This window comes from Balaenoptera musculus, chromosome 1 (assembly GCF_009873245.2).
Source record: "Balaenoptera musculus isolate JJ_BM4_2016_0621 chromosome 1, mBalMus1.pri.v3, whole genome shotgun sequence".
Lineage (NCBI taxonomy): Eukaryota > Metazoa > Chordata > Mammalia > Artiodactyla > Balaenopteridae > Balaenoptera > Balaenoptera musculus.
The window spans coordinates 65263277-65290507 of NC_045785.1; the positions used below are offsets into that span (position 1 = coordinate 65263277).

At 38.2% G+C, this 27231-nt stretch overlaps 1 protein-coding gene across 1 annotated transcript; it reads left to right on the plus strand.

Annotated features, from left to right (window-relative positions):
- The first annotated feature begins 247 nt into the window (after positions 1–247).
- LHX8 (LIM homeobox 8) lies at positions 248–27231 on the plus strand. The gene is made up of 9 exons (XM_036872355.1): positions 248–474; positions 2475–2561; positions 2960–3121; positions 6955–7076; positions 9169–9389; positions 9907–10010; positions 14634–14729; positions 21224–21407; positions 26628–27231. Exons 1-9 carry the CDS (start codon positions 394–396, stop codon positions 26702–26704), a joined length of 1134 nt encoding a protein of 377 aa, XP_036728250.1. The 5' UTR covers positions 248–393; the 3' UTR covers positions 26705–27231.

The following is a 27231-nucleotide window of genomic DNA, read 5'->3' on the forward strand; positions in this document are numbered from 1 at the left end:
AGTAAGTTGGCTTGTCCTGATAAAGATCTTGACTTGTAGAGAAGGCGGGTTTTTCTTAATGAGGTGAGGCTATTCCTCCAGGAAAAGACTTTCCCCCCCACACCCTCTTCCCTCCCTTCATGTAAGGTTCCACCCTCTGGAAAAACAAAACTCTTTTTTTTCCTTTTCCTAGAGGGACAGACCTCAATGAAGTTGGGAAACAATCTTAAGAGCAGTCCATCAGAGTGGTTACGGTCACAGCGGCCTCTTTGGACGAAGACTTGTAGCATTCTTTCTCTTCTCGGTGTCAGCTTTTATTAGTGCGCTGGGGCTGGGGAGGCGGGCCAGATCGGCAGACACGGACAGCCTCTGACCCTCTGGAGTTGGTATGTGATAAGCAGCCCTAGCAGTGCCATGTATTGGAAAAGCGAGCAGATGTTTGTGTGTAAACTAGAAGAAAAGGACGTGCCGGAGCTGGCAGTTCCTCCCGAGAAGGTGAGCGACCCGACGCCTGGCCAGACCAGCTGAATCGCAGTTTCCTTAAAACGCGAGCTGTTTGCGCTCCTAAATGAGGTTCAGAAATTACCTGTAACGGCCTCATCTTCAAACCTGGCAGGTTTTTTTTTTTTCTTACGTAGTAGCGTTAGTCAGTAATCATTGCCTCCCCTCCCCACAAGCTCACTTAACCTGAGGCCATGGAGACCGTAATTTGGGAGACGAAACCTCAAGCCTAAGGCGCTCTCGGGTACATGTGAGTCGTGCTTTTGTTGTGTTTGCAGTGGTGAAAGGGCGGTCGAGAGAGTGAGTCTGGAGGTCCAGGCGGCTGTGGGGTGGGAAGGAACAGAGGCGCGGCTTCCCGCTCCCAGCCGCCGGCGGACGCTTGCCGGCCCTAAGGAGCTCCTCCGGCCGTAGGGCGGTCCGCGCTGCCGCGGCCCCACAGCGAAATAGAAGCAGACGTGGCTCCAGGAAGGCCTCTGGGATCCTAGGGCGGGCTAGGAAGGCCATTTTACTTTAAAAAACCGAAAGAAGCAAACCCCAGGGCTCTCGAGTCACACCATTCTTCGAGTAGATGGGGGGAAACTGACAAACTCTCACCTCACTTTGGAGGCAGGAGCCGCGGGGTATCTCGCGTTTTAGGTTTGAAAATCATCTGTAGCCTGTTTGAGCGCCTCCGCCGGACCCGCACTGGGCACCGCTGACTGTCTTCGCGCCGACGCTGGCGGGGAACACTCGGCGAACTCGGGGCTCTTCTGCCTAAACTCTTTGTGTCTGCGGCGCTGGGTCCCGAGTAGGGAGCGCACCCGAGGGTCCTGGCGGAGAGCCCGAGGGACTGGGGGGCCCGGACAGTATCTCTTCTGGTGCTACCAGAGTGACGGAAAGAGGGAAGCGAAGAGACAGAAATGCAGAACTGTGGGCCGTTCGAGTTCCGGGACCCCCCCTCGTCCCCCAAGCTAGAGTTTCCGTAAACGAAGGCAGAAAAAGCCCAGAGTGGCTGCGTTTTCGTTTAAGAACAAAACTCCTACAAAGGCTTGGAAACACTTGAGTAATGCGCGTTGTTGCTTTAAAACATTTTGACCGAGGTTGGGTGAGTTTTTTTTTTTTTTTTAATGACACAAATTAAATTCAGCTGGATATTTTCCATTATTCGACCCGCTTTTTTGCGCTAGCTAAAAATAATCCTTTAGTAGCTCAAATGTTGACTTACCGAGCAATAAGTGGCAATTTACACCTTAAAGAAACGAGTATAAATCACTCGCAGCTCTAATTGCTGTTAAGTTTACGAAAGAGCTGCTGGCTCGGTTTAATCTGAAGCATTTTCATTCAAATTGTCATCGGAACAAACACCAGGCTTCTTAAATCCAGCTGTAATTAGCTTTCAAGTATCCTATTAAACCTCTTCACCTTTTGGGCTATCCAATTCAAAAAGCCCCCTTTTAAAAATATATATGTGTCTTGCTCTTTTAATTGAGGCTATTAAAGAAATCAAGTTTCTACCCCCACCCCCTCCTCAAATCCTCTTTTCTTCTCTCCCACTTCACTCCACCCCCATGCACCCCCTTTAGCCGGGTGATCCCCGCTCCGCTGTGATTGACGTCTAGAAAGAAACTGCTTTGTGCCGGGATGACTGTTATTAACTTGTTACCCCCGGCAGGGGGGCGGGGAACCGACGTGCTACGGTAAGCGCGGGGACCCGGAGCCCCGAGAGCGCGGCAGCGCGCCGGGCGAGCCGTTGGTGCTCCGGTGACCGCCTAGTCGCGCGCTGAGGCTGCGCCGCCGCCGCCGCCGCCCGCTGCCTGCAAGCGAGGCTGCGTCGGCGTCGGCTTGCCAGGCGCGCGCGGGCCTAGGCGCCCAGACGGCTGCACGTGCGGCCCGGAGCGCCGTGGGCCTTCATTAGCCCGCCCCGCGTGCGGAGAAGCTGAAGCTCTGGGCCGCACGTGCCGGCTCTGAACTTCTCGTCTCTGTTCCTCCCCACTTCCCCGCCCTCACCTCCTCAGTGCCAGGGGCTCATGTCGGAGGAGTGCGGGCGGACTGCAGCCCTGGCGGCCGGGAGGACTCGGAAAGGCGCCGGGGAAGAGGGACTGGTGAGTGGGTAGGGACCCGGGTGGTGGCGAGCCGGGCCGTGGGGAGGCAGCCCAAGGACGAAGGGCTGCTGTCCCCGCACTCCTCCCCGGGCCCAGTTGGCCCCTCGGGGAGCGGGTGGAGAGGGGTGCTGGGGCGGGGGGAGAAGCTGAGCCGGTGTGGCGGGCTGCGCAGGGCCGCCAGGCGCCCCAGGTCATTGAGGTCAGTGGCCTGCAGCCCCGGCGGGGGCGTGGTGGGAGCATGGACCCGGGGGGAGAGGGCGAGAAGCGGGACCTCAGGAACTGGGGGTGGTTTGGGGTAAGGGAGGGGAGGCTGTGAGGGAGCCCCCGTGGGTCTGTGGGATGGGGAGAGAAGGAGGGGTCTAGAACCGCCTGAGACCGCGCCTCGTGGCTTCCTGCAGGTGAGCCCCGAGGGAGTGGGGGACGAGGACTCGTGCTCCTCCTCGGCCCCACTGTCCCCGTCGTCCTCGCCCCGGTCCATGGCCTCGGGCTCCGTCTGCCCCCCTGGCAAGTGTGTGTGCAACAGCTGCGGCCTGGAGATCGTGGACAAGTACCTTCTCAAGGTAGGGCGCAGCCGCGAGGCCCAGGGGCAGCGGGGTTCCCCGGGAGCTCTGGGAGAAGAGAAAAGTTTATTTTCCCTCTCTTTTCCACTCAAGTTCTCGCTGGAGAATATAGACTTTCTCAGCACTACGGCCCAGTCAGGGGCAACTCATGCGGTGGGAAAGAGTGGGAGAAGAAATCTTAGAATACCCGCTGTTGCAAAACTGCTTACGTGTGACCCATCCTGGTCTAGACGTGCCGATACCCTGGGTGGATGTGCTGGAGTTAGCCACCTACTTGTAGCGGAACAGAACTGGGGAAACGCTTACCCATTCTGGAAAAAGGGTCCTGCCCGATTATTTTTACTGAGCCTCGGGTTATGGTCCCTCCACCCCCAATAACACCCACACGTCTGCCTGCTTATGAGGACTCCAGGTCTGTATATGTTGATCGATTTCCCCTTTTCAGTGTCTCCTTTGGTGAGAACCACTGTCAAGTGCCTTAAAGGGTCTTTTCTGGATAGATATTTTACAATCTTATGTTTGTTTACACTAACCTGAGGCTTTTCCAGAGTAAAAGTTCATAGTAGCATTTAAATGAAAACCATTTTCAATATCTTCCTCCTCTTATTAAGGTTTAATACTTCAGGGCCACCCAATGATTTTTTTTTTAATGTCATCTCCAGTGCTTAGTGGAAAAAAAATGGAAATTGATGTAAATTTATACAAAACAGAAAGAAAGAAAAATGCTTGGGATGAAGTGCTTCAAGTGGTGGTTTGAGAGTTGACTGTCTGTCTTGATTTGTTTTACTTCTCTCAAGATATTGTGGGGGAGTTTTGGAGTACAAATTCTGGCAGGCTAGTTACCCATGTCATTGCATGAAGGATCATAGTCCCTTGTGTCTTAATTCTAATACCATGGAATTTCAACTTCAATAGCTTTTTTAAACCACTATTTAAAATAATGATCTCTCCTACACTGACTTAGTAGCAAACCAGTTCACTTTCTATTCTCCTCACCTCCCCCTCCCCACCCCAGTTTTTCAAAAGAATTCATTATGGAGAATATGAATTCAAAAAACAAATTAGTGAGTGTCTTTAAATTTCTCCCTCAACATACAAAGCTGCTTCATCTGGGGAGTTGGAATGATACCCTGTAGATACAACCCAGATAAAGCACCAAAAGGAGTTTTGGTGAAAACGTTTAAAAAGTGACTAATTTACTTAATTGGTGGTTGATTCTTAAAGCTGGCTTTCTCTTTAAGTCTGTATTCTTAAGATTCCCATTTCAGTGTTTCCACACCTGAGCCTTTTTGGATATTTAAAAACCGTCTTTTGGATCAAAACTAGTTTCTTATTTTCAATGAGCCCTCTCAATAATTAGCTTAATCTTTAAGAATGTTTCTGATGGATCTATAATGGATCCACTACACAGCAGAGAGGGTAAAGAAAAAAGTTATTATAAAGTGACTCTTAACATATCCTCTGAAATAGATAAAATCATTTCTAGTGTTCATCTTTTATATGTTAACATATGTTTATATGTTTTATATTTGTATTGTATAAAATAATCTAAGTTATCTGAAGAGTCTTTTAAAGCTTTCCTTTGTAGTAGGACCAGAGTCCTCTCAATGAAGTCTTCTACATACAGTCTTAGACCACCCCTTTTTGTACATATTAGTTTATGTACAAGAAAACTAGCTGCTGCTTATTACATAGGAAACTAGTTCTAACAAAAGTTTGACACTTTATGTTTAAAAACTGAGTTCTTAACTTTTTCCCCCCCATTTTGTGCGCTTATTCTTCCAGATAAGTTTGAATTCAATTTGAGTCACTGGTGAAAAAATAATTGTTAGACCTAATAGAATATTTGAGGGTATAACTGTTTAATATAGAAAAACACCATATTGTGAGGCAAGTTAAATGGAGTTAGAACAAAACAAATGAGAGGAGTTAGATGCATCTGTTGCCCCATCTGATACTTCAGTGCCCTGTCGTTTGAGGGATTTTTTTTTTCTGGCTTGGTCCTATATATGTATACATACAGAGATTGGATCAATGCTAGCCATCAGGAAAGGTTTATAGTCGCCAGAATTTTCTCTGTTCACCTTACTTTCATCTCTGGAAAAGAAATGGAAGATGAAGGAGATTTTTTTTTAAGTAAACTTTGAGGAAAGGTGGCAAACCAGGCGTTACATCTGGCTTTAGGGAACTAGAGAATGGCCATGACTCTGCCCTGAAGCCTGCATCTAGCCTTGCTTTAAAAAAAAAAAAAAAAAAGAGCCTGGATAACATCAAAATGCAGAAGGCCTTAAACAGTGGAATACTAAAGGAAACCTGTATTTCTACACTTTAACTTAATTGGGCCCGTTTGAGGAAAAAAATAGAAAGAAAATGCATCTCTAATTAATAGGACAGCATTCACCATTGTTAATTTTTTTTATTTCGATTTCCTCACATTTTTTTCCTATTGTTTCCTATTGCTATTTTCCCTGTTTTCTTGTATGGTGAGCATGTAGTTCTTTTATAGCAAGACCAAAACTTAAAATTTCACTAAAATGATACTCTCATTAGTGCTTTGGAAAGAGACACATAACTGTAATTAGAAGCCAGTGAAACTTTCTTCCGCTTCGAAGGACCTTTTATATTTCATATCACAGAAAAATATGTTGAACAGTAGCGCTAATATGATAGAATCATTGGACAAGATAGTCTGTATTATGAAATAGTGTAGCAAAAGCTGTATTTCACAATTTCCCATTTTTCCAATTTCCTAATTCTTATATTAGGCATTAGATCCATTTGTAGAGTATAACTGGTGTTTTTGCATCATTGCCGCTCTCTTAAATGAAATTTAATTAAGCATAAGCCTAGTTCCTGTGTCCATTTAACAAGAGCAAAATTTAGGAGCCTGCATTACAGGCAAATTCAATTCAATACACATCTTCATTTTTGAAGGCTAAAGATGTGCCGCTTATACAATGATAGCAACAGTTTAAGGTAAGGCTATTTATGATTTGTCCCCTGATTTGACAATGTTTCATGCTCCTATATAGTATATAAAGTGCTGTGATTTATTAAATTAAATTAAAGCGTTTAATGTCTCACTTCCTGAAGTATAAATGGCAAATAGTTGGGTGCCTTTTTAGAACCGTTTATAATAGATTTATTTTTTTCCTCTAGTAACCATATCATTAAAGTAGGGTTACCAATGCTTTATGTTTTGATTATTTAATGTTAGACAGGAGCCAGGGCTTTGGCCATATCAACATTTAAATCTACCTTAGGAATTTCTGTTTTGTAAGTAAAATGGATTGCCTGGCTTCTTTACACGGGTAAGGATTTCTTACAAAGCTTCTTTTCCATTTTCTTTCTCACTTTAACTAAAAAGTAGATTGAGAAGGGATGTGGCTTGAATTCTTTAGCTACCATGTTTCATGGTGGGAAGAATTTGGTCAAGGAAAAAAATATAAAACCAGTATGTAGGATTTTAAAGTGGCTAAAATTTTCCCTGTGTTCATGGACATTCGATAACAAAACAAAACAAAAAACAAACAAAAAAAAACCTGAATAGACGTTCAATTAAAAAAAAAAACCTGAATTTTTCAGAAGTGTATTTAAAAAATTAAACACAAAGTGTATAATATGCTACTGTGATTTTCTGTTTGAGGTCTAAAAGAGAATATATCTAGATGCGTATTTGTGTAAATGACACCTCTTAGATAGAAACATTCAGAGTATGTGTTAAAATATTAAGGGGCCAGCTTTTAAAATTGCCTGATACAGAAAACCAATGAAGGATACTCTTAAGTGTGGTTTTAGAATGGCTTCTCATCCTAACCCCTTCTTCTTCACAGGTGAATGACCTGTGCTGGCATGTTCGGTGTCTCTCCTGCAGTGTCTGCAGGACCTCCTTAGGAAGGCATACCAGCTGTTATATTAAAGACAAAGACATTTTCTGCAAACTTGATTATTTCAGGTACACCGAAACTTTTTTTTTTAGTAAGTAGATACTCCAAGAAGGTATTACACAAAGAGAATTTTGTAAATAGCCTTTCTTGTCCAGTTTTATTTACTGAAGCCCACTTTTTCTTATACAATGGATTTCAAAATGAGAATGCTTCATATTTTTGAGGTATAATTTGTATTAAAACAAAATTAGCATGCTTATGTGTTTTAGGAACTCAGTATACAAAAATTAATTTTAAATAATTATTTCCACTTTGGCGAATGAAAGTTTTTGGTATTAAAAACAGGGAACTTTCTTTGCTGTGCAGAGATATAAAGTATGAAATATAAGATGACTTATTATAGCAAAGCCCTTTGTTCAGGAGGAGTAGCAAGACAAAAATGAAGTAATTATGGGGGAAAAAAAATCAAGATTTTGTTGTGCTTTCTCCAGTTTACTATAGAATGACCCCTAGTAATATACCTATAAAATGCCAGCAGTTTGGAAACTGTGATTAAACCATATTATTCAGAAGAATTGACCATTCCAGTATTGGAAATACACCAAGTCTAATTACGTATTCTGCCTAAAAATCCTATTTCTTTTGTCCGTTCTTTGATCTTTGTTTTGTGAGATTGTATTTGCCTAGGATATTAAATGTAACATTTTCTCCACATGGTCTCTTTATAATAGTTTAAATGTAAAGTTTCTTCTAAGATAGAATTTAATTCTTAATGGATAGCTATCTCAAAATTGAAATCATCCTTAAGCATGACTTTTTAAAATTATCACATTTTTTCCCTATTTGCATTTCCAAACGAAGAAGAATGTTCATTGTGAAATTGGGAAGTTAATACTACATAGTGAAGTTTGTAATACTAATTATGTTATTTATACTCAATTTCAAAAACTGATTTAAGAGAATTTAGTGATTGATTTGAATAAAATTGCTAGGTAATTTAAAGCACTTCATGAAATCCAGAGTCCTTTATTTTATAAAGTCATAGAATTTTATAATTACCCAAAACATATATTTCTCAGCAGGTTTACTCTCTGTTTCCTCAAAAATAGTAGCAGTTTGCCTCCTCTTTCACTTAGGATATGCTAATCTTAATTTTTTTTTTTTTTTTGGGTAATATAAAGCCCCTTGAAATGTTTGGTTTCAGAGACTTATTGAAAGTCTAGTTCTTCAGGATTTTTTTTATACTTCATATTTTATTATATTCTGAAATTTATTCTTATGATTCAGTTTTTCAGATTAACTTAAAAACTGGCAATACCTCTAAAGATATGTTAAGGAATAGACACAGACACATATACTTATCTAGTTTAATGTGGATATGCCAGGTTATGACTGCAGTTGTGGTAGGAGATATGACAGAGAGTGTCTGGTCACTAGGACTGAGAGAAAAAAGAAATCTTTACATCTGGCATTTTGTTAAGATTAACTTGCATTTAATGTCCAGATATGTGTCTAAAAGTTTTAGGTAATATTTCCCCTCCTCTTGTGGATGGTATTGCAACAGCTTGTTCACCAAAGGAAACATTTCTGAGTTTTCCTTCACTGAGGTTTCTGAGGTTTCTTCACACCAGAGTGAACAATTTCTGTTCTATTCATTCTTTGATAATATCAATTGAAAATGTTTTAACTTTAAAAAAAAGTTTAGAGCATTTTCTAATTATCTCAACTTGGTTTTAAGACGTCATTATTTATATCTTCAATGGTATGCTTTTGTATTTTTAGGTTTCAGTCTCGAGTGTGTGTGTGTGTGTGTGTGAGTTATGTTGAGTCTCTAGGTAATTTATAAATGTACTGATATTTGTTACAAGAAGGATACTGAAACTCCTATGTCATTTATTTTAAAAGAAAAAAAATCCTTTTCTCCTTTAGAGTAACAATGAGAAGTTTTTGTTTTATAAACAGGTTTGAATTATGATCCCATCTCAAGTCTCGATTGTGTACCATATGACTTTTAAAAAATAATTGATTCCTGTTTCCTTTTCAGAAGATTTAAATACTTGGGTTAATCCAATGAGTAAATAATGTGTGAGTTTAATCTTAGACTGATGAATATCTCACCAAGCATTAAAATCTTCACCTCCCACCCTTCTATTTATGTAGAAGGTATGGAACTCGCTGCTCTCGCTGTGGGAGGCACATCCATTCTACTGACTGGGTCCGGAGGGCCAAGGGGAATGTCTATCACTTGGCGTGCTTTGCCTGCTTTTCTTGCAAAAGGCAACTTTCCACAGGAGAGGAGTTTGCTTTGGTGGAAGAGAAAGTCCTCTGCAGAGTGCATTATGACTGCATGCTGGATAATTTAAAAAGAGAAGTGGAAAATGGTAAATATATACTTAAAATACTTTTGAATCTTTTGGGACAGTGAACACAGGGACAATAACGATTTTTCCTAAGGTCGTCTTAAAGCATTACTTTGTGCAGTGTAATTGTGGTGAAACTCATTAAGCCCTCCACTGTTAGTGATGGTCTCCATCTGTTTATTTACAAGAAAAGCCATGGCATATGTATTCGCCTTGTGCCATATTCTCAGGAAGCAGCCTTGAGTTTAGGGTTCTGTTTTGCTTTTTGTAACCATTTGTTTCCTTGTATTTGCCTTTGTAAGGATGAGCCTTAGATGTGCACTTCCAACTTGGTGCACTTTTGACTAAATATACAAGCCTACAAATGGAATATTGTTTCCACAGTATGTTTCTAGTATGTTCTAAAACTTAAGGGATTTGGCAAACTAGAAGATGTATACAGTTTCATACCAAGCCAAGAGATGCAAGAAACCTATTATTGTATGATTGTTCATACAACAACCTATTATTGTATGAATGGTGTGTTTTTTAAATGCAGGTAATGGGATTAGTGTCGAAGGCGCCCTCCTCACAGAGCAAGATGTCAATCATCCAAAACCAGCAAAAAGAGCTCGAACAAGCTTTACAGCAGATCAGCTCCAGGTAGACATGACAATGAATTTATGAGTTTTTGAAGCCCTTCCCCACCTAAAAAAAAAAAAAAAAAAAAACCACCAACCCCAAACTAACAAAGCCAAACAAAAAACAATCTCTATGCTGTCTTAAAACATTTTTGTTTACAAAAAGGTTAGCCTGTGCTTTTTGTGAAAACTAACTTGTTAGATGTATGAAAACATTGCCCTAAATATTGTTTATCAATATTTCGAGAGTCATGATGTGATATGAACTCATCATTCAAGTTCGTCTCCCTGGGGTCTGTTAGCATTAACATCAAAGTGGAAACAAAATGTTGATCTGTTCCGACTTCCTGATAAAAATTACTTTAACCCAGGCATTTACATTACTACATGTAATTGCGCTAGAAGATAAAATATTTGGGGACTCTTAACAGAAAGAGACACTCAGTATGTGGGTCGGTGGGACACTAACGTGTTCATCTTTTTAACAAACCACATTGAGTGTTTTAATGGACAAAAGTGTACATTTTCTGAGTAGGAAAGAATTGTAAACGCTTTACCATAAATAGGAGTCTACCGATTGACTCCAATCAAGTAGACCCTTCTTGTTTTTAAAGAGGGTAGAGGGAGTAATTCTATAATTTGATGCTAAAGGTTCATTATGTTCCCTGAAAAGGGAGGGATTATTTTCAACTTAGTTGCCCTAAGTATAATTGTTGTAAGTTCTATTTATGCAAATTGTCATGAAAGTAATGAAATAATTACTCCTTGCTTTATATTTAAGTCTACGCATACAGTGATTCTTTCTGGCATTTTTTTTCAGATAAAGAAATCACATTTTCTAAAAGATTAATGTGACTGAAGTATTTGTTTTATGTTAAGGTGAGGTAACATCTGTAAAGCGCCTACCATGTACGGCTGGGTGCTTTACACATAGTATCCATCTTAGCTCAGACTTGAAAGGATATTTATACAATGTTAAGAAATGAGTGAAGGTAATATTTTGAAAAATCACTTATAGTATTCTAATACTTGGTAGTATTTAAGATGAATGCAGTAAAAGAGAATTTTTATTTTGAGAATGATTAAGAAAGAAGCCTTGATATGACACAAATATTCCAAGGGAACTTAATGGCATTGGAAGCAATCTAGCATTAAAATCTAGATCTATTCTAAAAAATTTCCAAAAGTGTTTTTGATTTCTTAATTTAGGCATAGACTGCATGGTTAGTAGGTAGGAAATGAAAGATAAGGCAGTTGAAAGAGATATCTGTTTGAACCTTGCTTTTCTGGGTGCCTCATTTGGTTGTAATGAAGATCACGGAAAGCCCCAGGTTAGGAGATATGAATAACTGTGGGAGACCTGGCAGCAAAATACCCAGTAGTTAAAAGGTGTCTGAGTTAAAATATAATCTCTAATGTAAATATGTTCTGTTTATAAAGTGGGCTGTTTCCATGAAAGCCTGGCTATAACTTTAATAATCATAAGGCTGATAGCTTTAGTTCGATATAAAAATTTATTAGTAAAAGGATAACTGTGAAAATTTGAAACTGCTTTAGGTAGATATACAATCTCATATAGGAAGATAGAGGCACTAATTAAATAGAAAGGGAATAATATTTGTGGAGGTCTTTGTATACCAAGTCTTATGCCAGACATTTTCTCTACATTATCTTCTTTTATCTCTTACAATTCCTTGATATAGGTAGCCTCATCCAAGAAGTGTAGGTACTCCCCCAAGGCAGACCACCAAGGGAATGGCAGAGAAGACATTTGGACCCTGCTCCCCAAACCTCTGGTCTTTTCATTTTGCTTGGCCTCCCAGGAGACCATGAGTAGAACTGTGCCTTAACAAAACTCCACTTAACGACAGTGGCAGCTAAAACAAGAGTGAGATTCTGAATCTTGTAGATAGCCTTATAGTTTTAAATTGCAAATGTGCATAAACTATTTAAGCCATGCATTATTATACGAAAATATGATCTGAATCATGTTTTAAAAATTTATATCAGAATCATAGGTTTTTTTAAATGAAAGCAGAAATTATATACTTTCAAAGCATGTTCTCATTTATTCAGTATTTATTAGCATCTATCTGTGCCAGGAATGGCTGAAACAAATGAGACACAATCCTTGTGCTCAAGTGTTCTTTGTAGCTTAGGAATCTAGGATAAGTTGAATCATTATACTTTGCCAGAACCTCTAATAAATCAGGCAGTGTACCTCATTGTCAAATTGTCCTACTTTTCAGAAAGCTGAATATAGTTAAGTAGTGCTTGAATTTAGCAAAACAATAAAATATAGGTGATCAATAAGTCAAGACTATTCATAGAGTACTGGTTTGGACTTATAAGACTTAAAATGGGAGGAACAAACAAATTTCCCAAATTCTTCTTTAGAAGCTTATGGGAAGAAAAAATAGTTTGACTTTCAGAATAGAGTACTATTTTGTGGTAGCAAAAATATTTCAAATATTGTCTCATTTGTATAAATTGTATTTTAAAAGTTCCGGCAGTACTATGGTTTGCTTATTATAATTGGAAGTATTTGCTCAATGATTATTAATGTTAAACATGCCAGGGTTAGTACCTACTTTAATCTACTTTCAGATCAAGTTGGTCAGCTGCTACTATGCAGACTCCTCACATTTCTGGTAGACCTTCTGGCCTTAAAATGATGTGTCTACAGAGGCTTGCTCCTTGACCATGTTAAAAGAGCTCAGAAAAGGAGTAGGGTGGGTTTTGGCATCATTAGTGACCAGAGAGTAATGAAACCAAGTTAAAATTAAAAGGGTTCTTTTGTGAGACTAAACACTGATGAACACATCTTACTTTTCCTTTAGCATATTCCAGCTTCAAACCATCAGTGTTGATTTAAGTTTTCCTTTATTCCTTAATGAGAAATTGCTTTAGTAAATGTAATTTACTTCCATTATTAAACTTGTGAATTTGAAATGCATTTGTGAAAAGCATGCTGTTTTTGTTTTATAAATTATCAATAATGGCCTTACAAACAAATCTTCAAATATCTGTTCAGCTTTTCTCCTTGAAAAATTAAAAAACAAAGACATAATTAATTTGTTCATTCTTTTTTCTCTTTGGGATGTTACATGCTCAACTACATATAAACACAACTCTATTTGCACATGAAGATATTAAAGTTAACACATTTGGAGTAGGAGAGGAAGAAGGAAGTGAGCTGGGCGAGATCATACACTTTTAGGCTGATTCTGCCCATTTTTTAAAGCAAAAATACATGTGCTGTTTACAGTGAGTGTGTGGACAAGTGTAGTTGGATAGGAAGACAGGAATACCTTATTCTGGAAGAGTCACTATCAGCGAGAACGTAACTGAAAAAAATTATATAATTTGTAAACTTTATAAGGTTTCCTGGAACAACATCGGTCTTTTTCTCCACACTATCTTCAGATTTTCCTCACATTGCCGACGTTCATTCCGTCACACACAAAGTCTTCAGCGCATACTGTGTGACAGGAAGGGGGATTAACTCCTGCGGATATGAAGAATAAGACAGTCCCTTTGCCCTCAAGAAACTCACTATCTGCTATGGAGAGCTCGACTTACTAACACATTAGTTAGCTACGCAGTGACAAGTGCAGTGGCAAAAGATAGTATTAGATGAGGAGCATAGTGGAGAATGCAGTTAATCTTGCCTCCTGGAAATGGTGTCTAGGTCAGCAGGACTTAAGGTCTTTAGGTAGATTATCCCCATCACATGCCCACAGACATGCACAATCATGTTGGATGCCAGACTCCCCTTTCTCATTCTTATAATACTTTCTTTATATTTTATAATACTTCCCTCTATTGACTTTTAAGTAACAAAATTCAAATATCCCACTTGATTTCCGTGATTTCCTTTTCTGAAAGAATCCAAAGCCCTTGGAGTGTGCTTTTATTCTGGTACTCCTCCTCCCTCCCCCCCCACCCCACTCCTCACCTCTCACTTTAGCTTGTATTGTTGCTAATTATTGGCATGCGTATATCTTCTCCTAGGAAGTTGAGACCAGAATCACTTGGGAGCTTTTCCATCTATAAATGTTTAGATCTCAGGAAATTCTTATTCAATGGGCTGATGGGTGTCTCTTTTTAAGATCCCAGATGTTCCTTTGCGTAGAGCAAGTGCTCAAAACAATTAATGATGGAGTCATTACAATTAAGTGGAATCCATCTGTTGCACTGTCTACTTTTGCAGACTGATAAAAATTGCGGTAGGGGCCTTGAACCTGTTTTGCTCAGTAGAGGCTGAAGATAAAAAATTTTTTTAAGTTTTTTAATGCTAGCAATTTTTAACAAAACGGAAAAAATAGTAAAGAGACTTATACTATTACGCATTTTATTTGTGGATTGTCAGAATGGAAGAAAAGCTGAGCTTATTTTTAACAGCCTAGTTGAGAGACAAGTTTTTATGTTGAAATAGATTTTTTTTAAGATTTCAACATAGCAACTTGTGCATAAATGTACACAATATGCATTCTTTTTTTATACATCCCCATATTGATTTTCAAGTAATAAAGTGCAAGTATCCCATTTTCTTGTGCATGTCTTATCTCTCCTGTCATCAAAATGCATAAGATTGAGCTTCTTATTTTTAGCTATTTACTGCCTACACTTTTTTAAAAAACAGGTTATGCAAGCGCAATTTGCTCAGGACAACAACCCAGATGCACAGACCCTCCAGAAACTGGCAGAAAGGACAGGCTTGAGCAGACGTGTGATACAGGTGATTATTTTAAAGGTTTATCAAGAGATGTTAAAAGTTCTAGGTCATTTTTCTTTTCCCCCTTTTGGTATCTGGTTTATTTCACTTAGCATAATGTTCATCCAGGTTGTAACATGTATCAGTACTTCATTCCTTTTTATGGTTGGATACTATTCCAATGTATGTACCACATTTTATTTGTCCGTGGACGAATATTTGGGTCATTTCCACTTTTTGGCTATTATGAATAATGCTGCTATACACATCAGCACACAATTATCTGAACGCTTGCTTTCAATTCCTTTAGATTTATACCTAGGAATGGAATTGCTGGATCATATGGTAATTCTGTGTTTAGCTTTTTTTTTTTTTTAATAGATCTTTATTGGAGTATAATTGCTTCACAATACCGTGTTAGTTTCTGTTGCACAACAAAGTGAATCAGCCATATGCATACATATGTCCCCATATCCCCTCCCTCTTGAGCCTCCCTCCCACCCTCCCTATCCCACCCCTCTAGGTCATGGCAAAGCACCAAGCCATCTCCCTGTGCTATGCTGCTGCTTCCCACCAGCCAACTATTTTACATTCGGTAGTGTATGTATGTCGATGCTACTCTCACTTCACCCCAGCTTCGCCCTGCCACCCCATGTCCTCAAGTCCATTCTCTATGTCTACATCTTTATTCCTGCCCTGCAACTAGGTTTATCAGTACCATTTTTTTTTTTAAGATTCCATATATACATGTTAGCATAATGAAACAACAGACAAAGGATTAATCTCCAAAATATACAAACAGCTCATGGAGCTCAATATCAAACAAACAAACAATCCAGTTATTCTAGGTCTTTAAAAGTGTAAATTGTTGGCGGGGGTTTTTGTTTTGTTTTTTGTTGTTGTCATTGTTTGTTTTGTTTTGTGAAGAAACGTCAGAGCATTAGCTTCCCATTTTAGGTCTCTTCACACTCTAATCAATTTTTTTAAACCTGATAATTAGCCTGCTTGGTCTAGGCTACCATTTGTTGACCATTCATTCATTGCTCAGAGCAACCCTAAGGATCCTCAGGCTAAAAAGACAACTGTGGTTCCAAGCTAGATCTGGTTCTGAGGCCAGAATTTTTTTCTACTTTTCTATTATTGTGAATGTGAGTGAGTGGGGGAGGAGTGGGCAAGAGGGGGGATATCTATGGCCTTTGTTAATGATCCTGGTAGAGGGAGTGATGTAAACAAAACTAGGGAAGGATGAGTCAGAGCAAATCTGTTGACAGATAAGATTTATGTTTGCAAGTTGTGGGGGATGGAATTATTGGAGCTGAACTTGGAGAGGCTGTGCATGTAGAGTTATCTTCTGAGCAGGAAGAGATTTTAGGAAGAGATTTTACGTGATTTTACGTAATTTTAGGAAGAAAGGTCTGGTGACAGTACGTGGGAAGAATTAGAGTTGGGAGAGGCTGCATAGAGATTGACAGATTAGGTGTGATGCCCAGCAAAATAGTGACTTTTTGAAAAGAGAATTAACTGAGGTAGTGGCCTAGAATTCATCCGAAAACATTTTATTGACTGAACACTGATGGCAGGTACTGGATGCTAGAGAGACAAGGAAAGGACCTGGATACTGTAATGGGGAAGCAGAGAGACATCAAAGATGACTCTTAAATTTGAAGTCAACGTATCCATGGGAATGGTGCTATTGACAGAAATATTAAAGGTTTTTTTAAAAAACAGGTTTGGTAGTTGGGAGGGAGATGAATTCCCTTCTAGCTGTGATAATCAGACAATGATGGTAGCAGTTGAGCACATAAACAGGTATTTTAAAGGATGAACAGGACTCAAACAGAGAGATCCAATCCCATGAAATTGGGTAAGATCCTTTAGAAAGAGATCACAGACAGTAAAAAGGGAAGAACGGACTTTATGGAGAGAGCTGTTTGAATTGGACCATTACAGTCAGAATCAAGGAATGAATCTGGTATAGAAGCATCATGGAGGGCCAAGGAGTTAGGTGGGTTCAAGATGGAAGTGGTCAATTGTGTCAAGATTTTCTGTTTCCCTCAGATCAAGGAAGTGGAAAATAATTTTAAATAATATTTAAGGTTAAAAATGGTGTAAAGAATTAATAATGCTAGTGACCATAACTATCGAGATAAAGTTCAGTGGGGAGAAAAAAGGTTAAGTCCAACACTGCACATATAATGTTTTACTTCTTAAATTGGGTGATTGGTAAACAGGTATTTATTCTTCGGTTTATTAAGCCTGAAGTATTTCATAATTAAAAAATCATTTATACCAAGAAGTCAGTGGGAAAGACCTGATGATATTGTATCTTCTCCAAAGACCTAGATTCCCAGTGGATTTGGTTGAGTGCAGTGTAATGAGGCTCTCTGAAGAGGCAAGTCCCATGACCTCAGTATTTTTCTAAATGTCCAGGGTATTGTGTTTGTTTCAGAGTGCCAAATTTTAGAAAGGGACTAACGGAACCAATGTGAAAGGAGTGCTCCCTTTACAGGAAGGTTAAGGTCATGAAAGTCTAGAAATTATGTGCTGGTATTAACAGCAACAGGGATATTTATCTGGAAAAAAGATCCGGAGATGGTAAGGGAAGGAATAGTATAAACAGAATAGGTGTCTTCAAACGTATGTGAAAGGCTGTCCTACAGGCAGCGGGATTGGGTGTCTGCAAGGGAATGTAGGAAAGAAACAGATTTCACTCACTATGAAGAATTTTCTCAGTATGTAAGGCTACAAAAATGGCATAGGCTACCATCGAGGTAGTGAGTCCCTGTACCTGGGAGTGAAGCTTCCTTTGTTGAGGTAGTTCAGACTTAATGGTCTGAGGGGTCCTTGTAATCTACGACTCTATACATTCAATGACAGTGACTGCTGTAGCTAAGTCAGATTCATGATTATTATGTTTTAGATTATTTTGAAGTTGGAAGGAAAGGAAAATGGAGGGTTTCTGAGAGCTTTTCTTATTATTTGAAGAAATAAGGACTGCAGACAGACATCTGTCATGTCATTTCCAGGTACTTAGGTCACCAGTATTATGAGCAAGTTAACTTCATTTCAAGCACTAGAACTTGGAGAATATGCTGTTGGATGGTGGCTTTTAATATGTGAGGATTGAATTTAAATATTTTTGATAAGATGGCAAAGGAAGGAGTACTAGCAATCCAAATATATAGTCTGTCACAGTATTTTTGAAGGATTAATTACAGTGATCTCAAATAGTAGTCATAACCTCTTTGCCCAGCCTACTTCCTAGCATTGGACACACTTTAGAAAAGTTAAAGAAAAGAGATTTGATTACTAGGCCTTGATTCTAATATGCAAACTAGGCTACCCAAAGATTAGGTAGAAGTAATGTTCTTATACAGGGTGTAAGTACAGGTCTCACCTTTACTAGCTAAAGTCTGCATAGTGAGACATTATAACAGAGCAGATCATCACTGAGCTGAAATCACAGAATAAAGATGGATGATTTTACTTTTCACACTCTGCATCCAGATACAATCACTGTTCACATACCCTTTCAGAGGTGAATTACGAATTGTGTATCTTACAGAAACATGATAAAACATTGCTATTTCTTCCAGTCAGTGTGCTTGAAGTTCTCTTTCCATGTTAAGATTTACATCATTTTTATTGCTACACATATTGAGCATAGCACAATTTATTTAGTTTATTTCCAATTTTTTGGTATCATAAAAATGCTATAGTGAACAACATTGTGTGTATACCTTGCACGTTTGTTCGGTAGTGTCCATAGGATAAATTTCTAAAAGTGGGATTGTTGAGTCAAAAGATAAAACATTTTTGGGCCTTTGACTGATAGTACAAAAATCGCCTTGCAGAAAGTTCATAACCAATTTATTCTACCAGGACCTACGTGTGAAATTTCCCTTTCCCCAACGCACGTAAATCCTAAAAACTGTCATTCTGTTACATCCTTTCCAATTTGGCAGTCAGAAAATGTCATTGTTTTCATGTATATTTCTTTTATTGTCAGTAAACCTTAACATGTTCGCTTATTTTGAAAATAAAATTTGTATTTTTTAGCGCTCTTTTATATTGGGTTATTTCTTTTCTCTTTATTGTACTGATTTTTATTGTTTATCATAGTTAAACTTTCATAGTTCATCAGTTTCCCTTTCACTTATTTTTTCCACATAGAAATTTTACATTGTTTTGTATTCAAATCTCTTAATATTTTTTTCTCATAGCTTTGATTCCACCTAGAGAGTATATCAACATTGGCTTTTGTTTCCTTAAACATTTATGGTCCCAATTATTTACACCTAAACCCTAATTTATCTGGAATTGACTTTTGGTTACATGTTGTAAAGTAGGGATTTTTCTATTTCTTTTCTCCCAAACGATTAGCCAGCTTCCTCTAAATCAATATTACGCCAATACTGATTTCCCAATAATTTAAAATTCCATCTTTTTCATACATTAAATTCTTGTATTTGACTCTTCGGGTTTTCTAAGAGATTCATCTTATGCATTAGTCTTTTCTTTTGCAGAATGTCTACATGGCCTGCTTTCAGCTTATGTATTTTACAATTTAGAACTCAAATTTTTTAAAGAGTATGTTGCTCATAAGAAATTTTAACCCTTGTTAGAGGTTTGAAAGCAGAAGGAGGAAATTTTAAGTCAGTGAGGAGAGTCAAAAGGACTGTATTTTATTCCTGAAGCTAGGTAGCCCTCATGTCAGAAGTTGTTTTCTGATGTCTGGAATCTTCAACTATATTTTGCTGTGCAAGTTACATGACACTTTGTGTTTTCAAACCCCTCTCTGCTTAATTACCTGTTGATCTTTACAAGGAGCTATTTGAATTAGCATTAAGGTAGTCATTCTACTGTTTATGTCATGCTTTCTTCATCTTTATTTACAAAGTCTGAGATTTTTAAAAATAACTGAACAGTTTCCATCCAATATATAATTTATTGGAGACATAAGATACTTTGAAGAAACTCTGGGAATCATAGCGCCATGTGTTTTAGGTTATATGTAGTCCTCTGGGGTGCTTGTCTTCCGGGCACTGTCAGGGGAAAAGGCAGGTGACAGCAGTTACTGCTTACAAGTTGGAGAATGTGTGCGTGTGTCTTCTTGGCTGGGTGGGTGACAGCAGTGGCACCTGTTAAGGAGCCTGGGGAGGAACTGTGACTGAAGACTTTGGGTAAAATCTCTGTATAGGTACCTAAGAGTCTAACTAGCACTCTAGAAGATGGGGGAGAAGACTGTGACTTCTCACTCCTCTTCCTTGGTACATGCCTAAGCTTGTTCCTGAAATATACCTCAGGTGCTGCCATTCAGCCACCTGCTCAGACGCCATTGTATTATTGGTTTCTGTTCCTTTGGTTTTAACCCCTTGAGTTTATACTTTGCAGCCTTCTGTTTGTGAGTCCCAAGGACAAGGTGTGTCTTTTGAGATCAGGGCAACTTTTTCACATAAATCTTTTTGCAGCTTCCTTCTGTTCCACATTATTCAGCCCTGATTCCCTAGTGCCGTCAAGTACCTACCTACCAGCCCTAGGTAGAGACTTAACGCCCCTAGCCTTCTCCCCTGATCCCCAAATGTTCTTACCCTAATTTCCTTAAAGTTTTTATCCCTCCACGTCTCTGTCTTCTTATGACAGAATTGTTCTGAGTGATAGCAAATAAATACTGTATTTTAATAGAGAAACATTCTGTAGGCAAGTTTTATCTAAGAGCAGGGAGTTCAAATGCAGGTAGCTTAGATACTGGAAGCATTCTGGGCAGTCTAGCCTTACTTACCCTGACCTGCACGTACAACTCTTCTTACCCAGAATATGCTTCCTTTATTTCTGTGATAGAGTGGACAACAGGGTGGTTAGCTCTTTACATTGGTGAACTGTTTCACCAGTGGATGTGTTTGTTATTTTATTCTGCTTAAATATCACTAGTTGTTTCTTATTATAAGCCTGACCTTAACCTGCTTCTTAGAGAATAGCCTATGTATTTACTAATAGAAATTGAACTCAGCAGGTTACAATGTGACTGGAATAACTGAATCAAGAGGTTTGTAGAAAGCTTTAAGCTCTCAGTAGGGATTTTAGTCATTTGAAAAAAGATTTACAATAAGTCTAGCAGGTGTCTGAGAATACATTTAGTAGTGCATTTTTTAAAATTTTCTGATGAAAGGGCTTTTTCTGTTTTCCTTTTTGTCCCAAACACCAGTAGTAAAACCAAGGAAACTTCTTTTCTGGAATTTTGAATCCCTTACCCCATTTTTATTTTGGAAGATGCTGGCTTAGGATAGAATCAGTTTTTAAGTAAATCAACAAATAATTATTATTTGGGCAAAGAAAATGACCATTGATAACTGTGCAAAATTGTTTTTCTTGTGTCTACAGAATTCTTTTTTAGAAAACTTATTTAGATTGATGCTGCGCTTATATGGTAGAGTGAGGTTGCATTCCTTGGTAAACTGAACTGGTAATGTACTCAACTGATAATGTGACATAGCTACATTGCTTTTCTCCTCCCTCAGGTGTGGTTTCAGAACTGTAGAGCACGCCACAAGAAACACGTCAGTCCTAATCACTCCTCCTCTGCCCCAGTCACAGCAGTCCCGCCCTCCAGGCTGTCTCCACCCATGTTAGAAGAAATGGCTTATTCTGCCTATGTGCCCCAAGATGGGACAATGTTAACTGCGCTGCATAGTTATATGGATGGTAGGTATCCTGATATTTAACAGCTGCCTCCCAAGCAATCAATTACTGGTACCTTCTAATAGTATATTATTGATATACTATTCACATTTTGAACTATTACCTCAGTAGTAGCTGAAAAATATTGTCAGGGGTGGGTGTAGTAGGGAGAAGAACTACCCAACATTCTTATTTCTGTGACTGCCTTTTTTAAGGGACAAGTTTAACACTCACCTTACAGCTAAAATACAAATATTGATAATGACCCATAGTGCTTGATTTTAACTTAGGAAAAACATTCTTTTTGTTTTCACCTGATAAATATTTAAATAATTTATTTTCCTATGGTCAGAGGAAGTATTCACACTCAGATTTTTAGACTGGGGTTTACTGAGTTTTGTTAAAGAAACTTTTTTATTGAAGCAAAACATACATATAGAAAAGTGCACACATAAGTGTTCAGCTTGATGAATTAATAAAATGAACATATCCATGTAAGTACTACCCAGATGAAGTAGTAAAACGCAGTTAGCACCCTGGAAGCCTCTCTTATGTCCCTTCCCAATCATTATCCTCTTCCTCCAAAGTAATATTGTGTTGACTTCTAAAATCATGTTCTAGTTTTGCCTGTTTCTGAGCTTTATATGAATCGAACCATGCAGAATGTATTCTTGTGTCTCACTTCCTTCAACTACAGTGTTTGTGAGATTCATCTGTATTGTTGCAAGAATCAGTGATTTGTTGGTTTTCATTGTTATACAGAATTCCACTGTAGGAATATACCACAATCCACTTTAGGGTTGATAGACATTTGCGTTATTTCCAGTTATGTATATGCTGCTATGGACCTTATTGTACATGCCCTTTGGTGCACATTAATTCACAGTTTGATTTGGTATATACCTGGGAATAGAACATAGGGTCCTGGCTACACATATGTTCAATTTTAGTTGATTCTGCCAAAAAGTTTCCAATAGTGGTTGAACCATTTTACACTGAGACCAGCAGCACATGAGAGTTCAAGGTGCTCCACATCCTCACTAACACTTGGTATGGAGTGACTTCTTAATTTAGCCAATTTAGTTGTTGTGTAGTGTTATCTCATTATTTTCATTTGCTTTTCCCTCATCACTGATGAGACTGAGCATTTTTTCATTGAGCATTTGTATATCCTTTTTGTGAAGAGCTTATTCATGTCTTTTGCTTGTTGGTCTATTGGCTTGTCTGTTTTGTTTTTTCCTTGATTTGTTCTAGTTTTGGCTATATATTGAATATAAATAAGTTTTTTGATGATTATATGTGTTGCAGATATCTCCTATTCAGTGGTTTGCTTTTTCTCCTCTCTTGAGTATGTTTTATTGAGCATAAGTTCCTAATTTTAATGTAGTTCATTTCATCAGTTTTTTTCCTTCATGGGGAGTGCTTTTCTTGTGACCTGTTCAAGAAATTGTTCCTACTCAGAGATAATGAAGATATTTCTCCTATGTTATCTTCTAGAAATTTCGTTAACTTTGTTTTACCTTTGACATTTAGATTTACAGTCCATCTACAAATGAATTTTGTATGTGGTGTAAAATAAGGAGCAAAGTTTTTGTTATGCTTATGAAAGTACCAATTTCTCAGCTGCTTTGCTGTGCCACACTTATCATAAATCAAGTGTCCATATAATTTATGTGCCAGTTTCTGTACCCTCTATTCTGTTTTATTGGTCTATTTATTTTTATATCAATACCTAATTGTTTTAATAATGGTAGGCCTATATTCTTGATATCCAGTAGTACAACCTTGTCCTACTTTGTTGTTCATTTGTATTGCCATAAATTTTTCAACCAAAAAAGAGAAAACAATTGAGATTTTGATATAATCTATTAGATCTGTTTGTAGGAAACTGCTATCTTAATAATATTGTCTTCCATACCATGATCTTAGTCTGTCTTTCTATTTATTTAGGTCATCTTCAAATGCTCTCTTATATTCTAGAGTTTTCTGTTTAGTAATCTTGCACATCTTTTGTTAGGTTTATTCATAAGTTTTTGTTTTGATGCAGTTGTAAATGTTTTTTCCTCTGTATGTGGAAATCTAGGTTGGCAGCTGTTTTCTTTCAGCACTTTGGCAGTATGAATTACGTTGTCTTCTTGCTTCTATTGTTTCTGTTGTTTAGAATATAGATAGTTAATTAACTTGATACCACTTATTGTTGAAGTCAGCTGTTGGTCTTATTCTTGCTCCTTTAAAAGTGAATCTCTTTTTTTCCCCAGCTTTTCTCTTTATGTTTGGTTTTCAGTTTTAGTATAGTGTGCCTAAATATGCTTCTTGAATAGGTAGTTTGATGTATTTCACTATGCAAAAGGATCAGATTTTGTCTCTTCAAGTATTGTTTCTACCCTTATTGAAAAAGTCCATATTTTCCAGCATTTTGACCTTCCATGTTCTAGTCTAGATATTCTTCTGACCTATCTTCCAGTTCACTAATTCTCTCTCTGTCTATGCTGTAAAACTCATCCACTGAGTTCTTAATTTCAGTTATTGTGTTTTCCATTTTTAGAATTTCCATTTCATTCTTTTATATAGTTTCCACTTCTGTGCCAGAATTATCTATTTTATCACTTTATTCCTTAACAAAATTGTTATATTAATTATAGTTAACACTAAAGGACATATCTGACAACTCCAGTATTTTGTGGGTCTGTTCTATTGTTTTTTCCTCTTTGTTTTCATTCAAGTCATGTCTTATTTGCCTTGTTGTTTTTTATTAAACTTCAGATGTTAGGTATGAAAACTAGAAATAATTTGAGGCTCTGGTTAATATCTTCCACCAGAGAGGATTTAGTTTTGCCTTTGGCAGGCGATTAGGTCAGAGGAAGATCAACTTAATCAAATCAGGCATCAGTCCTCACAAGGGCTGGTGTATTTCGGGGTCACTACTCCTTGGAACTAGCCTTTTGGGATCCCCCCAAAAAGCTTACATTTTGTTTTGTTTTGTGTCTGTCATTTTTTTTTGAATTTTTGAATTTTATTTAATTTATTTTTTTATACAGCAGGTTCTTATTAGTCATCCATTTTATACACATCAGTGTATACATGCCAATCCCAATCTCCCAATTCATCACACCACCACCCCCACCCACTGCTGCTTTCCCCCCTTGGTGTCCATACGTTTGTTCTCTACATCTGTGTCTCAATTACTGCCCTGCAAACTGGTCATCTGTACCGTTTTTCTAGGTTCCACATATATGTGTTAATATACGATATTTGTTTTTCTCTTTCTGACTTACTTCACTCTGTATGACAGTCTCTAGATCCATCCACGTCTCTACAAATGACCCAATTTCATTCCTTTTTATGGCTGAGTAATATTCCATTGTATATATGTACCACATCTTCTTTATCCATTCGTCTGTTGATGGGCATTTAGGTTGCTTCCATGACCTGGCTATTGTAAATAGTGCTGCAGTGAACATTGGGGTGCATGTGTCTTTTTGAATTGTCGTTTTCTCTAGGTATATGCCCAGTAGTGGGATTGCTTGGTAATTCTTTTTTTAGTTTTTTAAGGAACTTCCATACTGTTCTCCATAGTGGCTGTATCAATTTACATTCCCACCAACAGTGCAGAGGGTTCCCTTTTCTCCACACCCTCTCCAGCATTTGTTGTTTGTAGATTTTCAGATGATGCCCATTCTAACTGGTGTGAGGTGATACGTCATTGTAGTTTTGATTTGCATTTCCCTAATAATTAGTGATGTTGAGCAGCTTTTCATGTGCTTCTTGGCCATCTGTATGTCTTCTCTGGAGAAATGTCTATTTAGGTCTTCTGCCTATTTTTGGATTGGGTTGTTTGTTTTTTTAATATTGAGCTGCATGGGCTGTTTATATATTTTGGAGATTAATCCTTTGTCCATTGATTCGTTTGCAAATATTTTCTCCCATTCTGAGGGTTGTCTTTTCGTCTTGTTTATGGTTTCCTTTGCTGTGCAAAAGCTTTTAAGTTTCATTAGGTCCCATTTGGTTATTTTTGTTTTATTCCCATTACTCTAGGAGGTGGATCAAAAAAGATGTTGCTGTGATTTATGTCAAAGAGTGTTCTTCCTGTGTTTTCCTCTAAGAGTTTTACAGTGTCCGGTCTTACATCTAGGTCTTTAATCCATTTTGAGTTTATTTTTGTGTATGGTGTTAGGGAGTGTTCTAATTTCATTCTTTTACATGTAGCTGTCCAGTTTTCCCAGCACCACTTATTGAAGAGACTGTCTTTTCTCCATTGTATATCCAATCAGGCATCAATCCTCACAAGGGCTGGTGTATTTCGGGGTCACTACTCCTTGGAACTAGCCTTTTGGGATCCCCAAAAAAGCTTACATTTTGTTTTGTGTCTGCCATTTTTAATGAGGGCTTCTCTTCAGTGGTCCCTGATCTTTCATATTTATTCCCCACAACCCAAAGTCTAACTCCTGAAAACTTTGCTAAATGTCCCAGCCTCTCACACTCCTTGTCTTTTAAAATTGTTACTAAACTTGTGGAGGAAAGGTAGCCTCATTTTATTTCTCTCCTACTCTAGGACTTGACTTTGCAAGTTCTCACTACCTGGGTATCTTTCAGATGCCTTCAAACAGATTTCTAAAAATTTTGTCCAGCTTTCTTAATTGCTCTTAGAGGGACATTTGGTTTGAAGCAACATAGTTCTTACTGAGAGTGGAAAGTTCATTTTAAGGTTTGATTAAAGAAAAGCTCAGAGCCTGTACCACTGATGCATTTACCTACACTAGGATTAAAGTTGTGTGTGTTCACATGAATGACTGTAGTGTTGCCCAAGTCAAATGTGTTTTGATGTATGTTTAGGGAAGAGGCAGCTCAGCATTAATAAATGAGAATTTGGGGCAGGGATCACCCTATAGAGGCACCTTCATATGAAAGCTAGCAACGTCTATGCAGGCAAAGCTCACGTGTTTCTAGCTGCAGGGTAAAGTGCAGTGAATGGGGTATCGATGGAGGACAGTAAAGTGGCAAAAGCTTGTGACCCCAAATAAAGATTTTGGGGTAAACCATTCCTGGATTCTCATTTAATACTATACTCACTGTGCTGAATAAGCTAATGCTCCTGCTGAGGTCAGTGGAATGAGTGTAGCTTGGTGCCCTCAGCTATGAAATCAGTAGTGAGAGAACATTGCCTTGCATTGTTTTTTGTTTGTTTTTTAAATCAGTTTTATTTACCCTACAAAACTGATCCACAAATTTCTTTCTATTTTGTAGCTCATTCACCAACAACCCTTGGACTCCAGCCCTTGTTACCCCATTCAATGACACAACTGCCAATAAGTCACACCTAATTCCTTTTTTCAGGGATAGAAATGATTAAGGATATAAACTTGTCATTTATTATGTATAAAATACCATTGAAAATATATTAATGTTAATTTTTTATTTAACATCCAAAGCATTTCCAACATCACTTTGCTGCCCAGGTATGTATCTCTAGTTGGCCTGCAAGACACTTTTATTGATTCTTCATTTTTTTGTAAAACTTATGTTTACAAGAAGAAAACAAATCAAAACTTTTTTTTGTATTGTATGGAAATAGTTCACTCGAGTGTGTATCTGTTAATTTATTTGTCATCAAAAGAGCACTTTGCCTAAAAGAAAGGACTGACAAGTGTGCAAAATGTTTACAATCCTTTGTGAAATTGTAGTGTATCATTAGTTTGTATCTGTAAGTTATTGTTATAAATATTACCTGTATTTTTTGTTATATACAGCTTTATACTTTGAAGCTTGTATCTGTGAATTTGCAACTGAAATTTATTTTGCCAATGTTTTCTGAATGAACTGAATAAAGCTTCTGTTGTAGCATGCCATG

Bases quoted from the DNA above. Each gene is read 5' to 3' on its own strand.
- LHX8 (XM_036872355.1), top strand. From the start codon at position 394: ATGTATTGGAAAAGCGAGCAGATGTTTGTGTGTAAACTAGAAGAAAAG. The intron at 7,077-9,168 runs GTACACCGAAAC...CTATTTATGTAG, and splicing joins TGCAAACTTGATTATTTCAG to AAGGTATGGAACTCGCTGCT. The intron at 21,408-26,627 runs GTAGGTATCCTG...TCTATTTTGTAG, and splicing joins GCTGCATAGTTATATGGATG to CTCATTCACCAACAACCCTT.